Source organism: Mastigoproctus giganteus, chromosome 7 (assembly GCF_048544385.1).
Source record: "Mastigoproctus giganteus isolate SK-2022 chromosome 7, ASM4854438v1, whole genome shotgun sequence".
Classification (NCBI taxonomy): Eukaryota; Metazoa; Arthropoda; class Arachnida; order Uropygi; family Thelyphonidae; genus Mastigoproctus; species Mastigoproctus giganteus.
In genome coordinates, this window is record NC_143581.1 from 161,385,106 (window position 1) to 161,411,934 (window position 26,829).

The 26,829-nt window shown below is 37.3% G+C and overlaps 1 protein-coding gene across 1 annotated transcript in view; it reads right to left on the reverse strand.

The window, feature by feature from the left end:
- Nucleotides 1-20,301: 20,301 nt before the first annotated feature.
- Nucleotides 20,302-26,829, reverse strand: part of Sld5 (DNA replication complex GINS protein Sld5) — a 125,006-nt gene continuing 118,478 nt past the window's right edge. Inside the window, exon 7 of the mRNA XM_090377156.1 lies at nucleotides 20,302-20,427. Coding sequence (XP_090233282.1) covers nucleotides 20,328-20,427 — 100 coding nt within the window. The 3' untranslated portion in view covers nucleotides 20,302-20,327. The remainder of the gene's footprint in view (nucleotides 20,428-26,829) is intronic.

The window sequence follows — 26,829 nt, forward strand, 5'->3', positions numbered from 1 at the left end:
TAGAACTAGGGGACATAAATTCAAATTACGGGGGGGGGGGAAATGTTTAGATTGGACTACAGGAAGTTTTATTTTAGCCAGCGAGTTATAAATTACTGGAATAAGTTGCCTACATAGGTAGTAGAGGCCGATGGTTTGGGGAAATTCAAAGGTCATCTAAATAGTACCTTCGGGTCAGGGAAGCGTATAGGACGATAGGTTCAATTTCCTTTTCTTTTAATTATTATTATTGTTATTTTTTTATCATTGTTTTATTCGTTTTTTTTTTTGGCTGGTGCAGCATAAGCCATAGGCTTTCTTGCACCATGCGGCCATTACTAATACTAATACTAATATGCAACAAGTAACGACCATCCCGTTCATCATGTCAAACATAGGTATGGTGCCAAACACCTTACATAACAGCCTAGCAGCAATAGGTCTCCCACCGAACATCTACAAGGAACTCCAGAAAGTAGCAATCCTGAACACTTGTAGGATAGTCAGAGAGTCCTTCGACCAACAGTAAAATCAGACATAACAACAACCACCCTGTGTACTTGGTAAAAATACCCGTCACAAGGTGAAACCCCCAGTCAGGGAGAAATAATATACGAGCAGCAATAATAATAATAATAATAATAATAATATGCAAGAAGTATCAACCATTTCGATCATCGTGTCAACGATGGTATGGTACCAAAGACGCTACATAGCAGCCTAGCAGCAATAGGTGGTAGATGACTCTCTTCAACCGGTGAAATACCACCACTTTGCTTATTGGAGGCTTGAAGTGGTGGAACCCATGTTTAGTCTCTAGAGCTAAGTTCCGGTCAACCCTTCCCTATCTCTTCCATCATGCAGTATGATTGATGACTTTTGAGGTTATGATGAACGTCGTGGCGAGATCCAATATTCCTTACATTTCGAGGGTACAGCTCTAAAACGGTGTTCGCAGGCCGGCCGCTAGTTAGTACACCGGACCGAACCTATTGGTAACTCTCTAGGAGGCCTCCGGATCAGCTAGTGTATAATCTTGCTACCTGTACTCTGCCAGATAGTGACTGGAGGGAGTCCGAATCGTGTGTATGTGGGGAGCATTGTCGAGGCCACGTTATATCAAGGATCTGGGTATATTCTTACAACGTGTACGCCATATCCAAAAATTTGATTACTTCATACGGTAATGTATGAAGCAATGAAATTTTTCTTACTATTGAATACACCATGAATTGTCAAAATAATAGGGCAAGCTTATCTGCGAAAAGATCTAAACCTCCCAAGCACTTCCTAATTCATTTCACAAATATACGTAGTCTCAATTTTAATCTCAACGATGTCCATTTCCACTTGCAGTCTGCCAAACCCCATGTACTTTTTCTGACAGAATCTCAGTTATCGGTTGATTCAACTACTGCTCATCTCAGTTGCCAAAATTATTCGCTGTATGATTCCTTTCGCCTCAAAAGTGGTACTTGTGCATATGTCCGTTCTGATCTTCCCCATCAGAAACTTGGCAATTTGGAATCTCCTCTCTTTGATCTTCTCTGGCTTAAAATCTCTCTACCTAATTGTGTCAAATTCATCTGTTGTCACTTGGAGCTCTTTGACTTCCTCTCTTTGCAACTTGACTTTCTTCAGTCCAACTTTCCTAACAGTGAGGTAATTTTCCTTGGTGATTTTAATGTTCACAACTCCAGTTGGCTTCCGTTTTCTAGTCACACCGACCCAGCAGGTCGAGATGTTGAGGCTTTTGCAATTACTAATGACCTAGCACAGATTGTTCATTTACCTACAAGCATACCGGACAATCCTAATCATACAGCCAATACGCTTGATCTTTTTCTCACAAACAACCCTTCTAAGTACACGGTTGAAGTGAGAGGTCCTTTAGGCACTTCAGATCAAAACTTGGTGATTGTCTCTTCTCCAATGGAATTTATCTCATGGCTATTCCCAACCTCGTGTTGTTTGGCATTACAAGAATGCAAAATGGGATGACCTGCGAAACTTCTTTTCTTCTTTTCCTTGGTCTGATTACTGTTTCAAAACTTCTGATGTCAACGTTTGCTCATATCGTGTCAGTGAAATTATTCTTGCAGGAATGGAATCCTTTATCCCACACTCCACTTTAAAATCTCGTCCTTCATCTAAACCTTGGTGTTCCAATAAATGTGCTAAGGCTGTTCAAGAAAAGAATGTTACATTTCGTAATTGCCTTGTGTCTAATTCTTCAGTATCATTTTCTGCCTACACCCAAGCTCGAAACAATTGTAAAGCAGTTATTAATCAGTCCAAACTAGAGTTTGAACAGGCTAAGAGTAGAAAACTTGCTTCTTGCCCTAATGGTAGCCGAGCATTCTGGTCTCTTGCCAAAGCTATTGGCCGCAACTTTTGCCCATCTCTGCTCCCACCTCTGTCCAAACCAGATGGTTCTGTTGTCACTTTAGCCAAGGATAAAGCTGACCTGCTAGCATCCCATTTTTCTTCCAGCTCATGTATTAATGATCTTGGTAAAACACCTCCCACCATTCCCAACACGCTCCATTCAATGCCTCCTGTGGTCTTCTGTCAAAAGGATATCAGGATTTTCACGAATCTTGATGATAAGAAAGCTCCAGGTCCCGATGGTATTTCTCCACTTGTTCTCAAAACCTGTGCTCCTGAACTTATTCCTGTTCTTTGCCGCCTTTTTTCACTTTCTTATTCCAAAGGTGTTTTTCCTTCTGCTTGGAAATTTGCTCATATCCAGCCAGTTCCAAAAAAGGGTGACAAATCCCTCCCATCCAATTATCGTCCCATTGCAATTACTTCGACTCTTTCTAAAGTAATGGAGAAATCAATTAACCGCCAACTTTTAAACTACCTAGAAACCTTCCGTCAGATCAACGATCGCCAGTATGGATTCAGTCAATGTCGATCCACTGGTGATATTCTGGACTTAATTCTCCATTGAATTAGTCCATTTATGGACTAATTAAATGGAAAGGTTCGGTGAAACACAAGTAGTTGTCTTGAAATTTCAAAGGCTTTTGATCGTGTTTGGCATAAAGGTCTTCTAAACAAGCTTCCATCTTATGGTTTGCCAACTGTTTTTAGTAATTGGTTATCCAGTTTTCTCTCTGATCGCTCAATGAGGGTGATGGTGGAGGATGGCTCTCTGTCTTCTAACTGCTCCACTAATGCCGGTGTCCCCCAAAGTTCAGTTCTTTCCCCTACTCTTTTCCTCTTGTATATTAATGACCTTCTTCCATTGACAGGAAATCCTATCCATAGTTTTGCCGATGATAGCACAGTGCATTCAACTTTCCATTTTGAGAAACCTTGTCCTGCTCAATCAGCTTCAACTTCTCGAAAATCTGCTACCAATTCCTTAAATGCCGATCTTCAGGTAATTCTCCAGTGGGGCAAAGACAACTTAGTTGATTTCAACCCTTCTAAAACTCAGTCTTGTCTTATATCTCGCAAAAAGGATTCTTCTGCTCCTATGCTTATCTTTAGTGACACTCCGATTTCTAGGTAAAATGATATATCTCTTTTGGGGATTACCCTGACTTCTAATCTCTCTTGGCACAAGCACATTACAAATATTGCTTCCTCTGCATCTAAAAAACTTGGTTTTCTCTTTCGCTCTCGGCGTTACTTTTCTTCCAAACAGCTGCTCACTCTGTATAAATCGCAAATGTGCCCTGCCATGGAATATTGTTCCCACATCTGGGGTGGTGCCCCCAAAACCTCTCTCAGGCTTCTTGATTCCATTCAGAAGAGGGCAGTTAGGTTAATTAATGATTCATCTCTAACAGGGTCTCTCCACTCGCTTTCTCATAGACGTACTGTTTCTTCTGCATGCCTCTTCTACAGATACTTCCATGGGCACTGTTCTTCTGAATTGGCTTCTATAATTCCTGCTCTCTCTTTCAAAACAGTCCGAACACGTGCGGCCACCAGCCAACATCCATTTACTGTCCAACTTCAAACCCACAGAACCAACTTTTCATCTTCCTCATTTAATCATTCAACTGCCGTTTCCTAGAACAACCTTCCTTCATACGTATTTCCTGAAAATTACAATCTACAGAACTTCAAGTCCAATGTCAACAAATATCTTCTTTCGTTTTCTCAACCTCCAACCCAATTACAGTACTAATACCTCTCGTGTTTGGGGTTCACATAAAAAAAAAAAAATAAAATAGGTCTCCCAGAGAACACTTACAAGGAACTCCAGAAAGTCGCAATCCTGAACACCTGTAGGATAGTCAGAGATTTCCTCCACCAAGTAACCCATACATTACAACCAACCACCCTGTGTACTTGTTAGCATCACGGAGTGGAATCCCCCAATCAGGGAGAAATAATATAATAGCAACAACAACAATAATAATAATAATAAAAATAGTGTTCCATACTACAAGTACGAACCCCAGGCAGTACCAGAGACCCGAACCCACCCACTGTACTGGGACAGCGGCATAATAATGGATAAGACCATCCCACACAACAGACCGAACATAACCCTTGTGGACAAGATTGAAAAGGCTACCTACCTGATTGACATAGTGGTGGCCAACACTAGCAATGACCAGAAAACTCATGAGGAAAAAATTAGGAAGTACACGAACCTGAGACAATAGGTCAAGATGTGGCATATGCAAGAAGTAACCACCATCCCGGTCATCGTGTCATCCACCGGTATGGTGCCAAAGACCCTACATAGCAGCCTAGGAGCAATAGGTCTCGCAGAGAACACTTACAAGAAACTCCAGAAAGTCACAATCCTGAACACCTGTAGGTTAGTCAGAGAGTTCCTCGAACAACAGTAACACCAGACATTCAACCACCCTGTGTACTTGGTAGCAGTCACGGAGAGGAACCCCCAATCAAGGAGAATTAATATAAGAGCAATAATAATAATAATAATAATGTCAACAGTGGCACTATTTTACGCATTTACATTCTCACTGCATGTTGTTTCCGACAGAATAGAGTGCTATTAACTGAAATCGAAGGTTTTAAATGCTTTAGGATGATTTCTGCTGCAGCCTGTTGCATCCCAGTGAATTATGGCATCGCAGCGAATGTCTGCATTTTTTTTTTTTTTTTGGAATTTTTGGCCCTCGTGAACCGTCATCATCACAACTGTAGGTATTTCGATAACTTCCGAGTTCAGACTTGAACCCATGACACTTTTATTTTGGATTTCTTGAAAGAGAAGAAAATTCAGCAGAAAATATGCTACGCCATTGGCATTTGGAGCCATTTTTGTCTGGAAATTGCATCATTGCAACCATTGGTGTACACCCTCAGGCTCTTGTTCGTCTAAATGGAAGACATAAAGTACTGAATCCATGAAAGTAAGAATGTTTTCCAAGGATCTGAGCAGTAAAATTTATATTTATAACAATTAATGAATAAATGAGTTTCTTGGGAAACATTTAAATATATGAATATTTAGTGTGATCCTCTGTATATATGGACACTGCTTTACATATTTTCACTGCAAGTTTTCCCGAGTTAATAGCTCACTGGGCAACGTGAAATCGTGAGTTCCTCATTTTAGCCTGATTGGTTGTTAGCGCCGTAATTAAAAACGTCAGTTCTTTAACGATAAAATTAAAGTTCCTTGCGTCATCGATGGGATTCGAATTCAGGTTTTTTCCACCCGGTGTGTGGAGGACGGCGGTTCTACCAATTGTGCTACCAGTAAACACACTAGTTTACATCTATTTCTGTATTATACTCCTGATAATTTATATGCATCCCATATATTTTGTCTGGGCGGTAGCACAGTGGTATCGTTACTGACTTCCACACACTGGGTGGAAAAGACCTGGGTTCGAATCCCATCGATGACGCAAGGAACTTAAATTGGCTTTTTTCACTCCGTGGCTGAGTTAGTCGGTCTCAGGCGTAGATAGCAAGATTTTTCTCCTCAGAAACTGAGATTTTTTCGTTCAGCAAAACAGGCAAATCGACCAAAGAACACACGCAATTTACAGACACAAATACGGGTTAATATATTCAATTACGGGCAACCCTAAAATAATAATAAATCGTATATATTTTCCTTCTCTGCCACGAGTCTTATCAGTACATTTGCCATCTATTTAGATCTATGCTTTGAACAGTATCTCTCAGTTGTAATAAAGTCTAGTAACTTCTACAATTAGTTCCCTGAATGCTTGTCATTTAGAATTTTCTCTTTGGTAACATCGTTGGCTGGTACCAATGCTTAGAATTTAAAAACTGTCAGAGAACACCGTAGTCACTCCCACGAAAGAAAAAAAAAGCCTTTTCTTTCCTTTATAGTAATTACATATTTAAGTAAATCTCTCATCAATTCACTGTAATCACTAGCACCTAGTGGGTCTTTGATCTGCAGATTCTTAATGGATAAAGTCCCTGCTGATAACCAGATCAAAAGTATTGCTTTCTCTTTACCATTCTGGTGCAAAATCGGTCATCCAATAAATTCACAAAACCTTGCTAATGCATGAGTGACCAAAACACAATTTCTAGTCAAAACTGAATAGTTAAAATCCTCTATTATAAGATATTCTAATTTACTGGCCCAGTTTATTTGTCTGCATTGTTCTTTCTTATAGCCATCATGGTTATTAAGCCTATAACATAATCTTACTAGCATTTTCGTTTTCCCAGCACCACATTGCACTGGCTGCCCACATCAGCTGGACGACCTGCCTTAGATTTTATGTGGTTCTTAACTATCCGGGACAGTAAATTGGAATCTTCTCTGGCTGAAAATCTGACTCTTCTGTAAAATTTATTTGTTGCCTCTATCGATTTCCCAATTCTACTAATCACTTGGAAATCTTTGACTTCCTTTCTGTGAAGCTCGACGTTCTCCAGTGCAACTTTCCTAACAGTGGAGTAACTTTACTTGGCGATTTTAATGTGCACAGCACTATCTGGCTTGTTTTGTGGTCACATGGACTTGGCTGGTTGAGATGCTCAGGTTTTTGCAATTACTAATGACTTCAAGCTCTCTGAAAAGATAGCACAGTGGTATTATCACCGTCCTCCCCACACTGGGTGGAAGAATCCTGGCGATGACGCAAGGAACTCTTATGGGCTTTTTTTTTCACTCTGTGGCTGAGTTGGTTGGTCTCAGGCGTAGACAGCAAGGTTTTCTCGCCGGAACCCGGTTTTTTTTTTTTTTTTTTTTGTCCAGCAAAGCAAGCAAATCGACAAGCGAACACAAGCAATTTACAGATACAATACACTTGGTGGATGAAATGACTTTCCGGGAGACCCTAATAAATTGTAATGACTTCACACAAAATATTTATTTACATACAAGGATTCCAGACAATCCTAACCACACAACCAAACACTCTCGATCTTTATGTTGGGAACAACCCTTTTAAATATGCAGCTGAGGTGAATGGTTCTATACGCACCTCAGATCACAATGTGGTGATAGTCTTTTCTCCCACGGGAACCTTCTCTTGCACTGTTCTCAGCCTCGTGTTGTTTGGCATTACAAGAATGCAAAATAGGGTGATCTGCAAAATTTCTAATCTTTTTCTAGGTTGGATTACTGTTTTAAACCCTCCAATGTCAATGCTTACTCTATTTTGAACGGGTTAAGTATAGAAAACTTGCTGCATCTCCAAAGAGTAGGCGAACATCCTGTCTCTTGTTAAGGTTATTGGCCACATCTTTTGTACATCTATATCAAAACCGAATGGTTCCATTTCCTCTCCAGATAAAGCCGACTTATTAGCATCTTTCTCTATTAACTCTTGTATCGATGATCTAGATAAACCACTTCCTACCATTCTAGCATATTCCACTGAAAGCCTCCTGTGGGCTTTCATCAAATGCGTGTGAGAAGAATTTTGAACAGTCTTGATGGTGGGTGGTTGTTGTAGGATTTTAGGCGCATCAAACTTATTTAATATGCCCATAAATTGCGTGTGTTCTGTGGTTGATTTGCTGTTTGATGAACGAAAAACTTGTTTCCGGGAGAGAAAAAAAAAAAAAACTATGCTACCCTCGGCTGAGATCGACTAACTCAGTCACGTTGTGAAAGATCCATAAAAATTACTCATTGACGGGACTCTGGTCTTTATCACCCGGTGTGCGATTATATCAACTGTGCAACACACGAGGGCCAATCTTGAAGCCAAGAAAGCTCCAGGTCCTGATGGAATTTCTCCAATGGCTCTCAAAATCTGTGTTCTTGCACTTATTTCTGTTCTCTGTCGATTTTTTACTTTCCTGTTCCACCGGAGTTTTTCCTTCAGCTTGGAAATTTACTCATATCGAGGAAGTTCCTAAAAAGGGTAACAACCTCCCATCTAGTTATCGCCTAACTATACTCACTTTCGCTCTTTCTAAAATAATGGAGAAATCCATTAACCGCCAACTCCGATATCTTGAAACCTGATCATTGATGGCCAATATGGATTCCATTAGTGACGATCCATTGGCTTACTGTATGTTACACATATACGGGCAAATTTGGTGAAAGGCAAGTAGTTGCTCTTCCTATATCAATTTTTTTTTTTGTTCATGTCTGGCATAATTGTTTCCTAAATAAGCTTCCATCTTATGGATTGCATTTTTTTTTTTTTTTTTTTGTAACTGGGCATCTCCTTTCATCTTCTGAAAGTTCAACCCTCTCACGGATCTAATCCCTTCGTGTTTGGGGGTTTCATAAAAAAAAAACTAAGAGTATAACTACTTTCTCTGCTACTGTCTTTCCCCTGTAGCAGTCCACGCACATAGCAGTGGGCCGGATTCGAATCCCTCCAATGAATTATTGGCTTTTTTTCACTTTGTATCTAATCAGTCAGTTTCAGAAGTAGAAAGCAAGGTTTTCTTCGCCAGAAACTCAGGTTTTTAGTCCAGCAAAACATGCAAATTGCACACAGAACACACCAAGTTTATAGACAAAATACACATGGGCAGATGAATTAGTTTCCAGGTTGGCCTAATATACTTTACTTTCTCTACCTCTCCATACCGATGTAAAATGCCCGTTTGAAACTTGTAAATGACGCAAGGAATTGTTTTCGGTTCTTTTCTCCATGGCTGAGTTAATCAGTCTCAGGAGTAGGCAGAAAGGGTGTTTCCTCAGAAACTCGGCTGTTTCTAGCATTAGCAGAGGCACACGATGCAAATAAGCAAGCTTATGCAGCAACAGCCAAAAAAAAAAAAAAAAACTCCGATTTCACCCCTCCATTAGTTCCAAATACCTGTCCAGCTCAGCCTTAAATTTATTTAAGCTATCAACTTCCACAACAAAAGATGGAAAAGTCTACTCCACCAATCAACTACCCACTGGCTAAAGGCAAACTTCCGCACGTCTTTCCTCAATTTGAATTTATGCTTTGTTTGTTTGTTTGGGTTTTATTGGCGCATCAGCAACTGAGGCTATAATGCGCCAAATACCGGTCATATTATAAAAGTTAAAACATTCAGTGACCTAAATAGTTAGGCCACCATGTCCAGATATATAATAACACGTATATAACAAATAAACCAATAAAGAGATAACAATAACAAATTTTAAATATGATTAAAAACTTTTATTGATTTAAAATAGTTAAAAACAGCAGACACGTTGTCATTGTCACATAAAATCTGACTGAGTGTATAAGGTTCAGTCAGATGATTAAAAGCGGTAAAACGGGTGCTGCTAAAATCTGGACAGTCAATTAAAAGGTGTCTAATCGTTAAGATTGTGCCACAGGACACACACATAGGAGGGTCATCAGCCCTCAGCAGAAACGAAAGAGTTAAATGACTGTGTCCTATGCGGGTCCGGGCAAGAACAACTTCCTCCTTACGATTCCTGCGCAGACTAGACTGCCACGGTTCAATTACAGGCTTTGTATGATATAATTTATTCGCAGTCTGTCTATTCCACGAATCCTGCCATTGGGAATGTATTTTCTCGTGCATTATTTGCCTGTAGTCTGTATAGGGGACTGACAGGCAGCAGTTATTATTGGGAATTGCTGATTTGGCTGCGGCGTCAGCCAAATCATTTCCCCTAATCCCAATGTGGCTGGGAATCCAGCAGAAGCGGATATCATATTCACGTCCACGGAGGAAGTGAATCTTCTGCTGAATACTAGACAGAACTGGATGAGGATCATACCTCACAGATATTAAAGCCTGTAACATGCTAAGAGAGTCGGAATATAAAATGAACCGTAGGTATTGGCATTTACTAATGTGCTCCAAGGCTAACTCAATTGCGTGCAGCTCTGCAGTAAATATGCTGCATTCAGAGGGAATCTGCTCCGATGTAGTGCTGTCTGTAAAGACAGCAGCAGATCCCACATATGATTCTGACTTCGAACCGTCTGTGTAAACTGGCGCGAAGTCAGAATGTTCAGCTCGGTGTGCTGAATGAAGCTGCAGGTAGACAGATGATGGAGTGTCCGACTTTCCCCAATTCCGAAGGGACAAATCACATTTCGGGACATGAGCATGCCACGGTGGAAGGGGTTTCTTAGGTGTTTGGGCAACCTTGTGTACCTTGATATTAAGTTCTATGAGTAGATCTTGGAGACGAATACCAAAAGGACGATTGGCATTGAATTTATGCACTCTCAGGTGATTATTCTGAGCAAGAGGAAGAATCTCATCAGCAGAGCATGCTCAAACTATTCGAACTTAAGATCTCACCTCTGCAGGTGATATCTCAAGTTCACATAACTATGACATTGGAGCATGGCATGTCTTCCTATCTTAGCCCCACATTCACACAAGCCAGAGTCTGCAAAACCAAACTGACATAACCTGGACCTTAGAGCATGCCCGATCAACTGGAATTGGGTGCACAGGCCAAACTGTAACCAAGATTGTAATTTACTGTTCTGCCAGATTTCCAATTTATCATTAATTCTTCTCCTCTCAATTACGAAATGCTACCGGCTGTGCACCCCCCCCCCATCTTCCAGATAAGACAGAATGCCCTGGTGGGGAAGACTTTTTATTTTTTTCTCAAATCTATTGTTTTATGCAGCCCCAACCAAACCATGGCATTTCCATGTGTTTATGCATAGATACCACACAGATAAAAGCCAATCATGTAATGTCGGGTTACATTCATGTTGAACAACGTAATGAACTGAAGCGAGCTGCAGCAACTAGTTTCCATTCTTGGTATGTGGAGCCATGCCAGGGATCTGCTAGCTAGTACTGATATTTGCATACCAGGCTTGTCAACATTCTGATGATACTACAGCAGTGAGAAGAAAAGTATAGCAAGGACAGAAAATATGAAAGAGAAAACAAGAAGACTAGACAGAAGGAAAAGAATACAAAGATAGTGATTATGCTAACTGTGCTACCCCTGAGGGCAGAGAATCATCAGGTTGTAATAGAGGTGGAGCAGATGGACAGAAGTTGCAGCAAACAGCTTTGGCAGAATGCTTGGTTTGTATAAGAAGAAAGTTTCTATTCTTCGAAACAGTTTAGATTGATTAATAACTGTTTTACAATTGTTGGGTTGTTGTTATTTGGTTTTTAGGAGCATTAGCAACTAAGGCCATATTGCTCCGGGAATATGCGGTGGTCATTCCCTGACCTTTCCGCATCCTCCGTATTTGGTGGTGACGGGCTTGAACCCGTCTAACCAAGAAGCGTGTGCTACGCACTGCTGCTCCTTCCCACCTGGCCAACTGTTGTGAGCTTTAGCGTAAGCACATAATGAAGCTGGAGATTTCAACACATACTAACTATGATATGGTACAGTTGCAGACAAAAAAAAACAGCATCACTTGTGAATTTTGGAAATAATGTTTTGTGCTGAATTGTGGGTTGCAGAAATGTTCAAAATGCATTTGTTAGAAGGGATATATATCTCTGTAAATGAAATCCAATTAAAAAACTCCACCATATATACCTAATTGCCAGCAATATCTTCCCAAAGGGTAAAATGCGTAATTAATGGAAATATGAGAAATCATGCAAATGGCAATCATGACAACTAAACATACATTTTATTGCCTTTACGTGTACAAACTGAAATGACAAGTTAACATAACAGTATTATGTACTGTGAATCAGCAGAATAAGTCCTCAATATTTTGTTGTTCCTCCTCGAGCTGCAATTACAGCCTTGCAATGATCTGGCATAGAGTAAATCAACATCTGGAGATATATGGTTGCCCAATTTCGTGGAACCGCACCCTTACAATGCTCTCCTGTAGTTGAATCTTACTTGTTGGCTTCTTCTGAGCAATTTTAGATGACATTATGTACCAGCAATATTCAATAGGGTTCAAATCTAGACTGTTGCAGCACCAGTCCAACACTGTAATGCCAGCACCTTAAGGGAGAAAAACAAGGGAAAACATCGGTGTATGTTTTAAGCCTTGTGAGACAAGACAACAAACTTGTCATTAAATCTAAATAGCATAAAACTTACCAATTTTGCTATGTGGCAAGGTGCTAGTCCTGTTGAAAAATGCAGTTTTGGATGTCTGTGTGGTGATCCCTAATAACGGGTTTCAGGCACTCCTCCTAGATAGCAGTGTAGTTTTCTGCATTCACTGTTCTGTTAATAAACTTAATTCACCCTACCCCTTTGCTTGTTATGCATCCCCAGACCATCTGACCAGAGGGGAATTTTACAGTGATTATGCAGTCAGGATGGTATGCCTCTGATTTTCATCTGACATATCGCTTCCCATCTGAGCCATGCAGGTTGAATTTCGATTCAAAGAAAAGATGGTGTCCCATTGCTCTTTTGTCCGTGAAACATGCATTTTAGTCCAAGCAAGTCGCTTCTTCCTCATTTGTTGCATCAACAAAGGGCCAATAGGCATGCAGACCACATTCTGAAAGCAGTCTTTGGATAGTTCATGCACTTGTTTCAACACCAGAGGCCATATAAAAGTTCAGTTTTAGATCAGGAGCACTAGCATGGCAATTAAAAAGGCATAGACATTTCAAATATTGATCTTGGGAAGGTGAAGTCACTCTCTTACGGCCTGATCCAGGTCTTGTTGACTGGTGGCAGCCTATTTTATCAGCGATAGCACGCATAGAAAGCCCTTCCTGGGACAGAGCAACAGCTACATTTTTTCTTGGTGTCAACTGAACATATGGAGCCATGCTTACACCTCCGCAAAACAGAACCTTACTTGTTGGTTTCTTCTGAGCAATTGTAGATGAAATTATGTACCAGCGATTTTCAATAGGGTTCAAATCTGGATTGTTGCCATGCCAGTCCAATACTGTAATGCCAGCATTTCTGAGGTATGACTGCACCTTAAGGGAGAAAAACGAGGGAAAACACCCTTCTAAAGATGTATTTACAGAACTGGCTGATGTAATAGAAGCGCGTTTTGTGATGCAATACCTTTGCTTTGTGGCAAACAAAATGATTGTAATCAAACAATATCTTATACGTTTCACTACAAATGTTACTTTTTTTTAAGGTGATGCATTTTTTTTGTCCATCACAGTATACATTTTTATCTTGAACACCCTTAACACATTTATTGGAAAACCCAAGTTTTGATAAAGGATGAAATTTTAGGGTAGAATGCAGAATAAAGGATTTCATCCCAATAAGAATAATTTCACTGACATTATCTAAGCAAACACTGAGATCAGGATATTTAACACAGTAATCCAACCAAAAAAAAAGAATATCATACAGATTATCCCAATTTGCAATGCTGTAATGCTAAACAACACATGGCCGTGAATGGACATTAAGAGAGAGAGAGAAAGAAAGAGAGAGAGAGAGAGAGAAAGAAAGAAAGAGAGAGAGAGAAGCACCATTTGTGAAGAGACCATCACCAAGCTCTGACGTGAGGTGCCAGAGAACCACTAATCAGACTGTGCATTTTGTAGAATTGCTGGTGAGAAAAAAGATAAAGTGCTCGGTATGTAGTTAGAACTGTTTGGTATTCTGGTAAGTAAATGAACCTGTGTGAGGGTATTGGTAATAGAAAAGCCTTGGCATCTCAGCTGGGTCAGTTAGCAAGGTCATCTGAAGAGAGTCAAGTTTCAAAGGAAGTCAGAGAGTCTGAGTAATTAGTGGAATTGGGAGAACAATAGAGGCAACAGATAAATTTGTCAGAATGGGACATAGAGATTTCGTACCAGATGAGATCAAAGTGAGGAGATCCCAATTAGGAAGTTTCTGACACGGAATATGAGTAAACACTGCACAAATACCACTGCCGAAGCAAAAGGAATCACAGAGAGAATAATTAGGACAACTCAGATGGGTAGTGTTTGAGACAACTTACAACCGGCATTCTGCCAGAAAAGTGAACTTGGTAGATAGTAGATGGAAATGGACATCGCAGATCAGAACTGAAATTTGTATATTTCTGAGATGCGAGATAGATAAAGTTTTTGGAAGGTTTAGATTTTTTTGCAGACGTTTCTTCTATTCATGATGTATTCAGTATAAAGTAAAAGTGGAGGAGAGGAATATGTACTAATTAATGAAAATTTTGGATATGGCATACACACACAGCAAGAATATACCTAGATCCTTAACATAACTTGCTTATTCTAACAAATTTGCACATTATATTCTTCAACATATTAGGAAGTAATAACCACAGTAAATGGATTTTTGCATGAGGAATATTTAAAAATTAGCATAACATTTAAAAGAAACAAGCAAAATGCTTTATTCAAGCCAGAAGAGAAGAAGAGCATTCTGAACATGTGTGGATAACCTGCCTAGATCCCAATTAGGACGTTTCTGACAGGGAATATGAGTAAACACTGCACAAATACCACTGCTGAAGCAAAAGGAATCACAGAGAGAATAATTAGGACAACTCAGATGGGTAGTGTTTGAGACAACTTACAACCGGAATTATCACAGGCTTCTGATACAAGCTTGCTTGTACTAGAAGCTTGTGATAAGAAGTTCAATTCCTTGAGTAGTTCATTAATTTGTCTTTTTCAAAAAAATTCTTTTTTGAATCACACACTGGATTCAGACATACGTTCGGGCCACTCACTAGAGATTGCTTGTTGTACTTATTAATTTGTTAACTTTGAAAAGTGTTCATATGGGTTTTCTTCTAACACTTCTAATCTTTCCTTTAAATAAAGATGTCAGACATAACTATTCCAAGGCATTTTGTAGGTACAAACTTAGCACTGATAGTAAGGGCCAAATTATACTATGCTGTTAAAAAGCAATAATTTAATTATCAGTGCTTTTGTAAATATAAATAAAAAGTATATTTAAATGTCTTCAAATAGTCAGTAATGCTTTTATTAACATTACTTTTATTTTTTTATTTATATTTATTTAATTTCAATTTTGATTAATTTGACTTTCAGCAATTTAATCATTATGTCCTTTCCACTGAACAAGATGGCATTCTGTAGTTAACTGAAAGTTGTTCGTCAGTGTTAAGGGAGTGTCGTGTTTCCCAGCACCATTGTTCCCTTCCTTCTAACAGAGTAATTTTCATGTCTCTAGAAACATACTTTGTTTATATGAATTCTTGATGTTCTGTGTCTCATGTTTCTCAAGTGGAGTCATGATGTAACTCTGATAGGGTTAACAATATAAAGGCAAGTTGCAACCCTAAATTTTCCTGTCACTCTCTGAGGATGAAAATATGTAATTATTTCTGAAACATCAGTGTTAATTGAATTATTGCTTTTTAACAATGTAGTGTAATTTTTGTTACTTACTGTTTAATGTCTAAACTTGTCAGCGGCTGTAATTTTTCTACTAGCCTAGTCATGACAACCATTTAGTCATGGACAGCTCAACTTGTACACCCATGGTTCAATGCCTCTTTTTTTCACTTCACTGACATGAATTAATTGAAACTGTGATAGTCTGTCTTTCCTTTTTTGGCACTTTTTTCTAGATAGTAGTGATTGTCAAAAATATTCATACACTTGGGGAAGGCATGCAGTCCCCCTCACCCTCAGTACAGAAATTAATCAGACAAGGACAGCCTATTACCGCCAAGTACTCAATCCCCTCTTTTATAACTCTGCACTTTTCTACTACAGCTTTTAGGCCCACCATTCCATGAGGAAACTAATGTAATCCAACATGGGTCAGTCAGAAGGAGATGCCCAATACTTTACCCTGTACAGTTATCTTCCAACAGTGGCACTGAGGGCAAGTTGTTTTCAATTTGATGATTTATTTATTTATTTGGAAAGATCATCATAACGAGGTATTGACTGGAGTCATTTTGAATACTGTTACCAGCAACTGAAAATGGTGTGCCTCTTCTTTCCTTTCTCTGTCCAGTTTTACTAACAATGTCTGCTGTTTTTGATCTTCTATATCCATACACATTATTCAACAAAATGCCTGCATAATCTGCACAGCTTGGAGGAAGATTATATTCTGTCATAAATGGTAAAAGTAAGCATTCAACAAGTATGACACTATTAGGGTTATAATGGCAATCTGGAACCTTGTTTAAACACATGCTATATACTGATGATATGTAATGTTCAAATAATAAAATATTGTTATTTAGGCACGTTATTATATAATTTGAAAAAAGCAAATTATTACGATGAGAAGTTGCTTATATCTTTTATTTACACTTATGCTGCTGAGAGAAAGATTTCAAATTTCAGTGGCTACAGTCAGACTGGTACTAATTTCACTGATAACATCACAATGGGCACAAGGTGCATTGGGAGTATAAGAAGTACCAATTTGAATTATAAGATTAGGTTCTGGAATGGGGTAAGAATTTTTTTTTTTTTTTTTTTTTTTAAATAGCACTGGATACCATCATCTTCACTTTAAAATATTTAATCAATTTTTGCATTTCTTTCTATGAACTGAACATTATTCTTATGCTTATTTGTTTGCAAATGTCTGTTTAGCTCATATTTCTCTCCATTTAAAACCAAAAATCACATTACATACAGCATACAAAAGCAAACCCTTTCTTTTTAAGATTTTACAATTAGACAGAAAATCTTGCATCTGTGTCTTCTTAAACATTAAATCATATTTCTTTGACAATTTACTGAAGGACAGTGTTAAATCAAATTTAGCTTCACATAACACACAAAAAATATGCAGCATAACATTATAGTATATCAAACGCAGAGTAAAAGATACTCAATGATACCTAACATTTTGTTTAGTGCACCTGACTGCCAAATTATTAACGAGACAAGAACAATTTATTTTCATGCAAAGAATATTAAAGAATATTCTAAGATTACCAATTTAGTGGTGATGCTATATTTTTTTTTTTTTGTAAATGTATGTTATCCCTTCAGCAGATTTGCAAATTCTGAGAGACTCTGCAGCTTTGCTGAAGGGATAGTTATCAAAGATATGCAAATAAAGAGGTGTCATTTCTTTTCCATCATTACCACTGTTGCTACTCATTTCTCTGCAATGCTCAGCTGTCTGCACATGTATATGCACATGTTTTGTGAAAGTAAAGAACTTTTCTGTATGGTTATCTTTATCCTTAGCTTTCATCCTGAGACCAACATTTTTAACATGGCTCTCTCTTTCTTTTAATGGAAATAGAATTGTATAGAATATTTCAAAAACACAACACTCACCCATGAGATTTGAAGATTTTGATTATCCAGGTGTGTTAATTCTCCATGTAGTTTCAGTGTAGTCAGATAAGTTAAAATGAGAATACATGTATGTTATAACTGAGGTCTAGCATTACCATTATTAACTCAGCACTATAACTATCAAAGAAATTAATAACTAAAGTTTGAAAATACAATAATTTTAAAAAATAAATGAAAAATCATAAAAAATGTTGAATGCTGTTTTTTTTTTTATTTAAATTTATTTTTGAAATTGCTCAGAACATTTCTGTGTAAACCATTCATAAAACACTGTCACTAAGTCTGCTAAGTGGGTCTTAAACACTTGATTAATGTAAGAATCCCTACAGGGAGCATTTGAAACCATGCAAAAGAGGAAAAAAAATAATAATATGTGTAAATGCAATGCATGTAAAATGGGAAAGACTACTTAGCACACTTCAGAAAAAAAATACAACCAAAAAAAAAAAAAAAATGATAAAAATAATAAAACACACACAGAGTAAACCATGATTTAACAGACTAATATGGGAGAAGGCCTGTCTGTCTGTTAAATACAATTGCCTATTAAACTCAAAAGAAATACATAGGTTAATAAGGTTGCTAGAGTGTTATGAAAAGGTGCTGTATTATAAAATAAAAAACATTATATGTTGTAATACTGTACTGTATTTTAATGCACTTATAAGTTGTGTGGAGCAACAGAAGAGCTTGAAATTTTCATGCTTTGAGACCAGTTTATTATAAATGCTGATTTATATTTTTTTTTTCTCACTACTCTTCTCAGATTCTTATGAAAAAAAAAAAAGAAAAAAAGAAAGTTTCAAACTACAGTACTCATATGAAAAGTACATAATGGTACTGTAATAGCAAAACTTTACACCACACTTCTTGTAGGTAAGAGAAGGAATTAATAGTGTTCTAATTCATTCAGTACTGCCATTATTCAGTATTTGCAAAAGAGCAAAATTTCTTATCTAGTGCATGGAGTTTCACTCCAAACTGAAACCTTTTTCACAGGATAAGCATTTGGGCATGTTTACAGTGTCTTTATAATAGTAAAAATTGTAAACCTGACACTTAGGTATAATATTTCGATGGTTGTAAAAGAAAACAAAAATACTTTATTTTTGTTCTTCAACAAAAAAAAAAAAAAAAAACCCTGGTATTTTGGTTTTTCTATGTGGCTATTGGATACTGCACTAATCAATGAAAGAGAGGCCAGCCATTTAATTAGCTGAAAGTTAAATTTCTTTATTGTGAAAATATTTAACACTAGACTGAGACAGTTACACCAGTGTCCTGTACAGATGAAAAGCCTGGTTTACTCAAGGACCAGGGGCTTGTGAGTTATATCAAGAATTTACTGTATATTCATTTAATGACATTAATGTGAATTTTAGTATTTCTCCACTTTGGTTTTGCCCTCCAATCTGAATCACTGGCTGTTAGAATTCAAGTATGGAAAGAGAAATATTAGATAACAAGTAAGCTCTTACTGTTGGTACTCTATACCCATTGCTCCATGTCTAGTAATTCTCAAACTGTGTAGGATGCAAAGAAATTTCATGCAATGCATATCATGGTAATACTATGTCTATTCACACTAGAACTTGGAATACAATTCTGTCTCATTGACTATATGAAAACAGAATTATCTTGGTTTCCTAACTTGTCAGGTGATCCCATTTCCAAATGTCCCAGCTCATTTGCAACATTTTGTTATAATGACATCACTGACATTTTATGTGTATGAGTGAGAATCACTATTAATATATTTGAATGGGATGTGAAATATATACAAGTATGGGGGAAAAAAGTACTGTAAGTGAAATCTACGGATGGAAAGGATGAAATGTACTGAACATCTGCTTGTGTAAAATTTTAGGTAGATCAACACAATTTTTTATTTAAAAATTTATTTTAAAAGATATCAAAAACAAAGCTTCTGAAGGACATTTAAAAGTGTGAATAATAATCTGAAGAATTTTAACACCATATTGTGATATGGTAAGAATTTAAAATTTAATAAAACTAACTGACCTTTATATGGCCAAACATTTCAAAGTACAGTTCACTTCTTCAGTTGCCAAAGAAGATATGAAACCAGTTCAAAACATTTGGGCCATGTAAATATCAGATTTATTATATTTACAAATTCCTGTTTAATGCAGTGTAGGGTAAAAATTCTTAAAAAGTATGTTTGCAATTAAAAAAAAAAAAACACATTACTTGTACCTGTCCCTATTATCAGATTATAAAAAAAAAATTAACACTTCTTAATGATATTAAAAAGTTCTCAGTTTTGAACTACTTCTTTCTATTTTAAAAATACTGAATAGAATACAAAATTTGTTACATACTATGCATTTAAAACTTTTGTGAAGTTCGAAAAAGGCTGGTTATTAAAATCATATCTGGAATGAAAAAGGAGCAGGTTATGTGAGAAATCTGGATAATAAAAGACCAGATAAACAAGAGTTTGCTATATTTACAATCTTCAGCTTTTCTCTTATACAGACTATTCACCAGTGTTTTTTGACTAGTAAGTAAACTAGTAAATGTTCTAGAAGTTGAGAAACAAACTTTACAGAGCTGCCAATGTTACCCTTAGAGAGGTTATGATTATGTAATACAAATGATTATTTACAAGTGGAAAATTAAATTTGGGAAGATCCAAATGCAATAGATCTAATTAGTTCATACATTTTTTATACATGCGGAGATGGGAGAAACCCCTGGTACCATCAAACAACTAATAAACTTTTATATACAGCATTAATTATACATAACTATCTCATATTCAATAACAATTACATGAGAACTACTGATCCATTCTTCACTAATGCAGCTATATTGCGATACTTAGCGATATGCTGTGTACTGGCACGTAGGTCAATAATTTCATCCTCCCTAAAATGAAATTTAAATTATCTTTTTAAGCATTAACATCAAATAAGTTCCTACCTGAATAAAAAAAAAGTTAATATTTTCTACAAGTGACCCATGAAACAGAAATGCTCCTAGAAACAAATCTTAAGTAACCTTAGAGAGTTCAGAGCTTCATCATTTATTTTAAAGATTATTAGTAATATGGCATAATCCTATAATAAACTATTCTGCTTCTTAGAATTTCAGTACAATATTACTATGGAGGTTTGCTGCTAGTATAACCAAAAATAAACGAAACTAAGTATACTAAAATAAATTTTAGAATATTTGGGCCCCCCCCAGTAAAAGCGAAATAAAAATTTCAATTGCTAAAAAAAATGCAATGACAAAATTTCTGCATCATCCCATTAAAAAAAAAAAAAGAAACATTTCCCATATCACCTGCCCATCCCTTCTAATTAGAGAAACTGTTAGAGGGAATGGACAGGTGATATGGGAAGTGTTTTTTTTTTTTTTTTTAATAAATATTTTCTGACACTGTATACGCTTTCTTTCCTTCTTGCATCATTTTCTATACTAATACCAGTGACTTATGATTGTTTAATTCGCTGTCTGCATGCTCCCTATATTTAATGAAGAGTTAATTTCTACAAATTTGTCATAAATAAAAATTTCCTTTAAAAAATTATTTCATTTTTAATTATCCTGTAAAAATATAGAAAAATCTTCATGTTACTGCATAACTGTTATACGCAGGTCTAACCCAGAAAGCAGGTAACAGGGGCAGCTGCCCAGAGACTCATGAATTGCAGTTGATATAAATATATACAGTCAAGTGCATGTAATTAGGTGCCTCCATAGCCAGGTAGGCAGGAGCACCAGTGCGTAGCACACGCTTCTTGATTAGACTGGGGTTCGAGCCCGTGACCACCAAATACGGAGGATGCGGAAAGGTCAGGGAATGACCACCACATATCCCTGGAGCAATATGGCCTTAGTTGCTAATGCTCCTAAAAACCAAATAACAAAAACAAAGCAGTGTAATTAATAATATAATAAAACTGAAACTCAAAGGTATGGAGGAAAACTTTGTTATATGTGTAAATTTGTTATAAAAGTAACTTTGGTAAAATGGATAAAATAAAGTTAAACATCATGTAAAATAAACAATAGCAAAAAAGTGACAAGAGAACATAACTGACATGTTCAAACCCCCCCCTCCACACTTTTAAACTAACCATTCAAGAACTATGCAAAAAAGAGCCTCTAACATTGGGACACAATGGATACACACCGGTTCTCTTTTCAATGTTTTTGGATTGGATTAGTTCAGACAAATCTGTGGTCTTTTTAACCTCAACTCACTCACAATTGTAACAAGGACACTAGTGTTGCATCTGTTTACCCACTCCCCTGTTTTGTTTTAATTATAAAAAATTAATTTTTAGCTTTTTTTTTTACTGAATTGAAAACAATGATCTATTAATTATTATTTGTTAAACTCAATTAAAAATATAAAATGAAAATAAATGAGAGAAATCAAAAACAATAAGTTTTTATTATATTTTTTAGAATTTTCAAGGTTACTGAGGTCTCCCCACCCAGACTGAAACTCAGATGTTCATATGGCATCTGCATATCATTGAGTATCAACATGCCAATACTTGCAGTAATGATACTCTCAGGGAACAAGTAAATCAAGACTAAAAAATATAATCCCTTAGACTTTTACACCAGGCCACCTGGTAACAAGATTAAGTAAACCACAGTATACATACGTTTCATGGATGAAACATATATATTGTGACTGAAGTGATCTTTTGTGAGTGATATTGCAAAGACAGCTGGTAAGTGATTATGTATTATTGTTATTTAATATATAAAAATTTTAAGAATTCCATAATAATAACCCTTAGTTGCTAACTTTGCAGAAACTGAAAAAGCGATAAGAAAATACCACAAAATGTTTTACTCCATTATGTACGTATTTCAAGTTTGAAAATAAACATAATAACATCAAAACAGATTTTGAGTGCTTTATTATCTTCAAACAACACATTTTACCTAAGCATCATGCTGCTGCTCAAGGAATACCTTAGAATTTGATATTGTTTTATCACATCAGCCTTTTCTGATTATTTCTGCTTTTTCTGTCAAACTTAAAACTTGATGTTTCTGAGATGTGCTTCAAATGTTTATGAAACTGCACTGTACAGATGATTATTACTGAAAGAAAACTGACTGTTTTTGGATTTTGTATATATACAGTGGTACCTCGATATACGAGTGCCCTAATATACGAGTGTTTTGAGATACGAGCCGCCGAGCGAGCGATATTTTGCTTTGAGATGAGAGCAAGATTTGAGATACGAGGAATCGCACACTACACCGCTGCACACAACCCCAACATGCGGGGCGCATGTTGGGGTCGTGTGCAGCGTCTAACAGTTTCTCCCACCTCAGACTAGACCTCAGTCTGTGTGCTTGTTTCCCTCGTTTTCGTAGCATTTTTGATAAGTTGGGTTCGCGTTTTTTGCTTTTTGTACATTTACAAAACATTATCAAATTTATTTTTATAACCATGGGTCCGAAGAAGAAGATGATGTCTATTGAATTAAAGCGTGAAATCATAGAAAAACATGAGCAAGGTGTGCGAGTAATTGACTTGGCGAGGATGTACGGGCGTAGAACATCAATGATATGTACTGTGCTTAAACAGAAGATGTTGATAAAGGGTATAACTAAGCTCTGGACCTCTCTCCATGAGAAAATGGAGAAACTACCGATGGTGTGGGTGACAGAGAAGCAGCTTCAAGGAGGATTCTTAACAAAGTATCATATGTGAGAAGGCACGAGCGATTTACGGTGATTTGCTGAAGCAGATCCCACACACTTCCACAAACGAGGAATCGGAAGACTCGTTTAAAGCCAGTCGGGGCTGGTTTGACAACTTTAGGAAAAGGACCGGCATTCACTCTGTCGTCAGGCATGGTGAGGCAGCAAGTTCGGATGTGAAGGCAGCTGAGGTTTACATCAAAACGTTTTCCGAACTGATAGAAGCCAAAGGATACATCCCTCAGCAAGTCTTCAACTGGGCCGACCGGGCTAGCCGAGTGGGTAAAGTACCTGCCCGGCAACCCAAAGGTCGCGGGTTCGATTCCCGCCTCGGGCTTGGATCAAAGTACTGCAAAAACCTTGGGAGGTGCAATATGGCCACAGAAGCCGATGCGCCAACAACTACCAAATCAAAAAAAAAAAAAAAAAAAAAAAAGTCTTCAACTGTGATGAGACAGGGCTTTTCTGGAAAAGGATGCCGAATAGGACTTACATAACGGCAAAGGAGAAGACGATGCCAGGTCACAAACCCATGAAGGATAGATTAACTCTAGCACTTTGCGCCAATGCGAGTGGCGACTGCAAAATCAAGCCTCTGCTAGTATACCATTCGGAAAATCCCAGGGCCTTTAAGTCACATAAGATTTTAAAAGAAAAACTACAAGTTATGTGGAGGGCAAATCTGAAGGCGTGGGACACCAGGAAATTCTTTGTGGAGTGGATAAACCTGGTGTTTGGCCCTTCTGTTAAAAAATATCTACAGGAAAACAACCTACCCATGCAAGTCCTTCTCGTCCTCGACAATGCCCCTGCTCACCCAACAAATCTCGAAGATGATTTACTCGAAGAGTTCAAGTTTATAAAGGTTCTCTACCTACCACCCAACACCACTCCTATCCTGCAGCCCATGGATCAGCAGGTGATTTCTAATTTTAAGAAGTTGTACACCAAGCACATTTTTCGGCGCTGCTTTGAAGTGACGGAGAACACAAACCTTACCCTTCGAGAGTTCTGGAAGGACCACTTTAACATCGTGATATGCCTAAGAATTATTGATCAGGCCTGGCTGGGTGTTACAACGAGGACCTTAATATCTGCATGGAAGAAGCTGTGGCCAGAGGCTGTAGCTGAAAGGGCTTTTGAAGGATTGGAACCCGAAGTGTCAGTGGTAGAGGAGATTGTTTCTCTGGGAAAATCCATGGGTCTGGAGGTGGATGAGAGAGATGTGAACGAACTTGTCGAGGAACAGACTCAGGAGTTGACAACCGAGGAGTTACACGATCTACATTCGCAGCAGCATATGGTGGTTCAACGAAAAATTAGTTTTGAAGAGGAGCCAGAGATGGAGAAGGTTATCTCTACAAGAAATATAAAGGAGATCTTGGGAATGTAGGAGAAAGTTGTAGAGTTCGTGGATAAAAATCACCCCGAAAAAGTTGCCACTGGTCGTGCATCGGAGTTGTTCAACGAAACTTGCCTAACACATTTCCGCAATATCCTGAAAGGGAGGAAGAAACAAACCTCCTTGGACAGTTTTTTAAACGATCTGCAGGTGAAAATGAGCAAAGCGTGACAAAAAAACGAAGACCAATGACGAAAATTATACGCTTCCGTAAGCACTTCACCTTTTCTTTTATTATGTTTCTATAGAATATGTATTTGTTATTTATAAATAAATGTTTCTTCTTGTAAATACAGTACATTTTTCTTATTCAAAAACACTTAACAAAAACAACTGAGGTGGTTTTTTGGGAGCTGGAACGGATTAATGGCATTTCAATTAATTTCAATGGGGAAAATTGCTTTGAGATACGAGCAAGGTTACGGAACGAATTAAACTCGTATGTCGAGGTACCACTGTACTTCAATCAGATCTCCTCTAAAGTGTCCAGTTGCCAAGCTTTCATAATTTCACCAAGCATATTGCCTGTTATTAGGTCTTTTTAAGAAGTCTGATGTCTTTCAGGTGTAATGTCCACATCCATGCCAGAACACAGTATTTCATGTGTGGTCTCACCATTGCTTTATACAGTGTAATACTTATTTCTACAAGAAAATAATGTTCGATAAATCATGGCCAGGACTTCATGGGCCTTCCTTGCTGCTTGTCTACACTTCATTTGTTTGGACTATCATCCCCAATAATGGCTCCAAATCTCCATCCCCATTTCTTTCTCTTCTACTATTTTAAACTCAACTCCTCCAGATGTTATTTCCCTTGGATTTGCAGCATTAAAACACAGTGCCACTTTTCTGATTATCTCTGAAGTCTATCCAAGTCATTCTGTAGGAGTGTTGCTTGTCACTGGTCATTAACCACTCACCCAATCTTGATATCATCTGCATTTTGACATCACTTGCTGTAACTTAAGCAGTTATTTAAGTTTGTCCTGATATACTTAAATAACATTTGCAATGTTATTTAAGTATATCAGGAGCAACAACAGTCTCAGCATAGTGTATACAGTGACCTCCTCTTGTGCAAGAGAGTCAATGTTTTGCTAAAGTCCAAATAAATAGTATCAAAATTATTTTTTACATCCAAGTCACGAGTTACTCTTTCAAAATAGGTTAACCAGATTAGTTAAACAATATTTAACTAATTTAATTTAACAATATTTAATTATTTTCCCTTTAAAAACCATCCTGTGTTTTCTTCAGAATACCATTTCTATTGAGATACCCCTGTATTTGGCAATTTTAATCATCACTTCCATGATTTTTCAACTGCGGAAATTTGGCTGAATTCTAAGAACATAGCTACCCACTGTGCTCTTAAAATTCAGACCAGCAATACACTGAAACTTCTCTAGAGTCCAATAATGCTCTCATAATTAATCTTAATGGTTCTCTTGTCATTTTCCTCAAAATTATATGCTGCCAGCCATAGGAGCTGTAGATTTAAAAGTTTTTCTAGTAAACAATCTTCTGTAATTTCAACATTGCTAAATTACATACTGTTTAGCTTGGCTCATACAGTTTTCTCCTCTTTGTGAAGGGTCTTTTATCTGTAGAGATCAATGCAAAGCATCATCAGCTGGGTTATCTAAAACTTTTACAAATCCATTATAATGGTACAATCTGGTTTGCTCTTTTCTTTTCTGTATTCACATAAATGAAAACCTCCTTCTTACCATTTTTTGTTCTCTTAGCCAACGATTTTCATTATAGGCTCTCATTGGTCTAACCCTTTCTGTGGTACTGTCACAATCAACTTTCTTTAACAATATAAATTTTACATACTGCACGTATATATTGAGATAGTAGCTAGGAATAAATAGCGTGGCGTCATTACTACTATACAGTCTATCCCCGACATACGTAAGAGATACGTTCCAGGAATTCTTACATAAGTCGCTTTTTATTTAACTCAGGAATGACTAATAAAATATTGCTACTATATCCCTGATATGTCAAAATTACAAAAACCACATAATATCCTCAGAAGAATGAAGAAAAATAATTATATACTATAAGAATTAAAAACTTTATCTGGGGACAGCAGTGAATTAACTGGAGTGGCACACAAGAAAAGAAACCATAAAAGGAAGAGAAAAAAAAGCATGTCATTGTATTGTAAAAACTGAT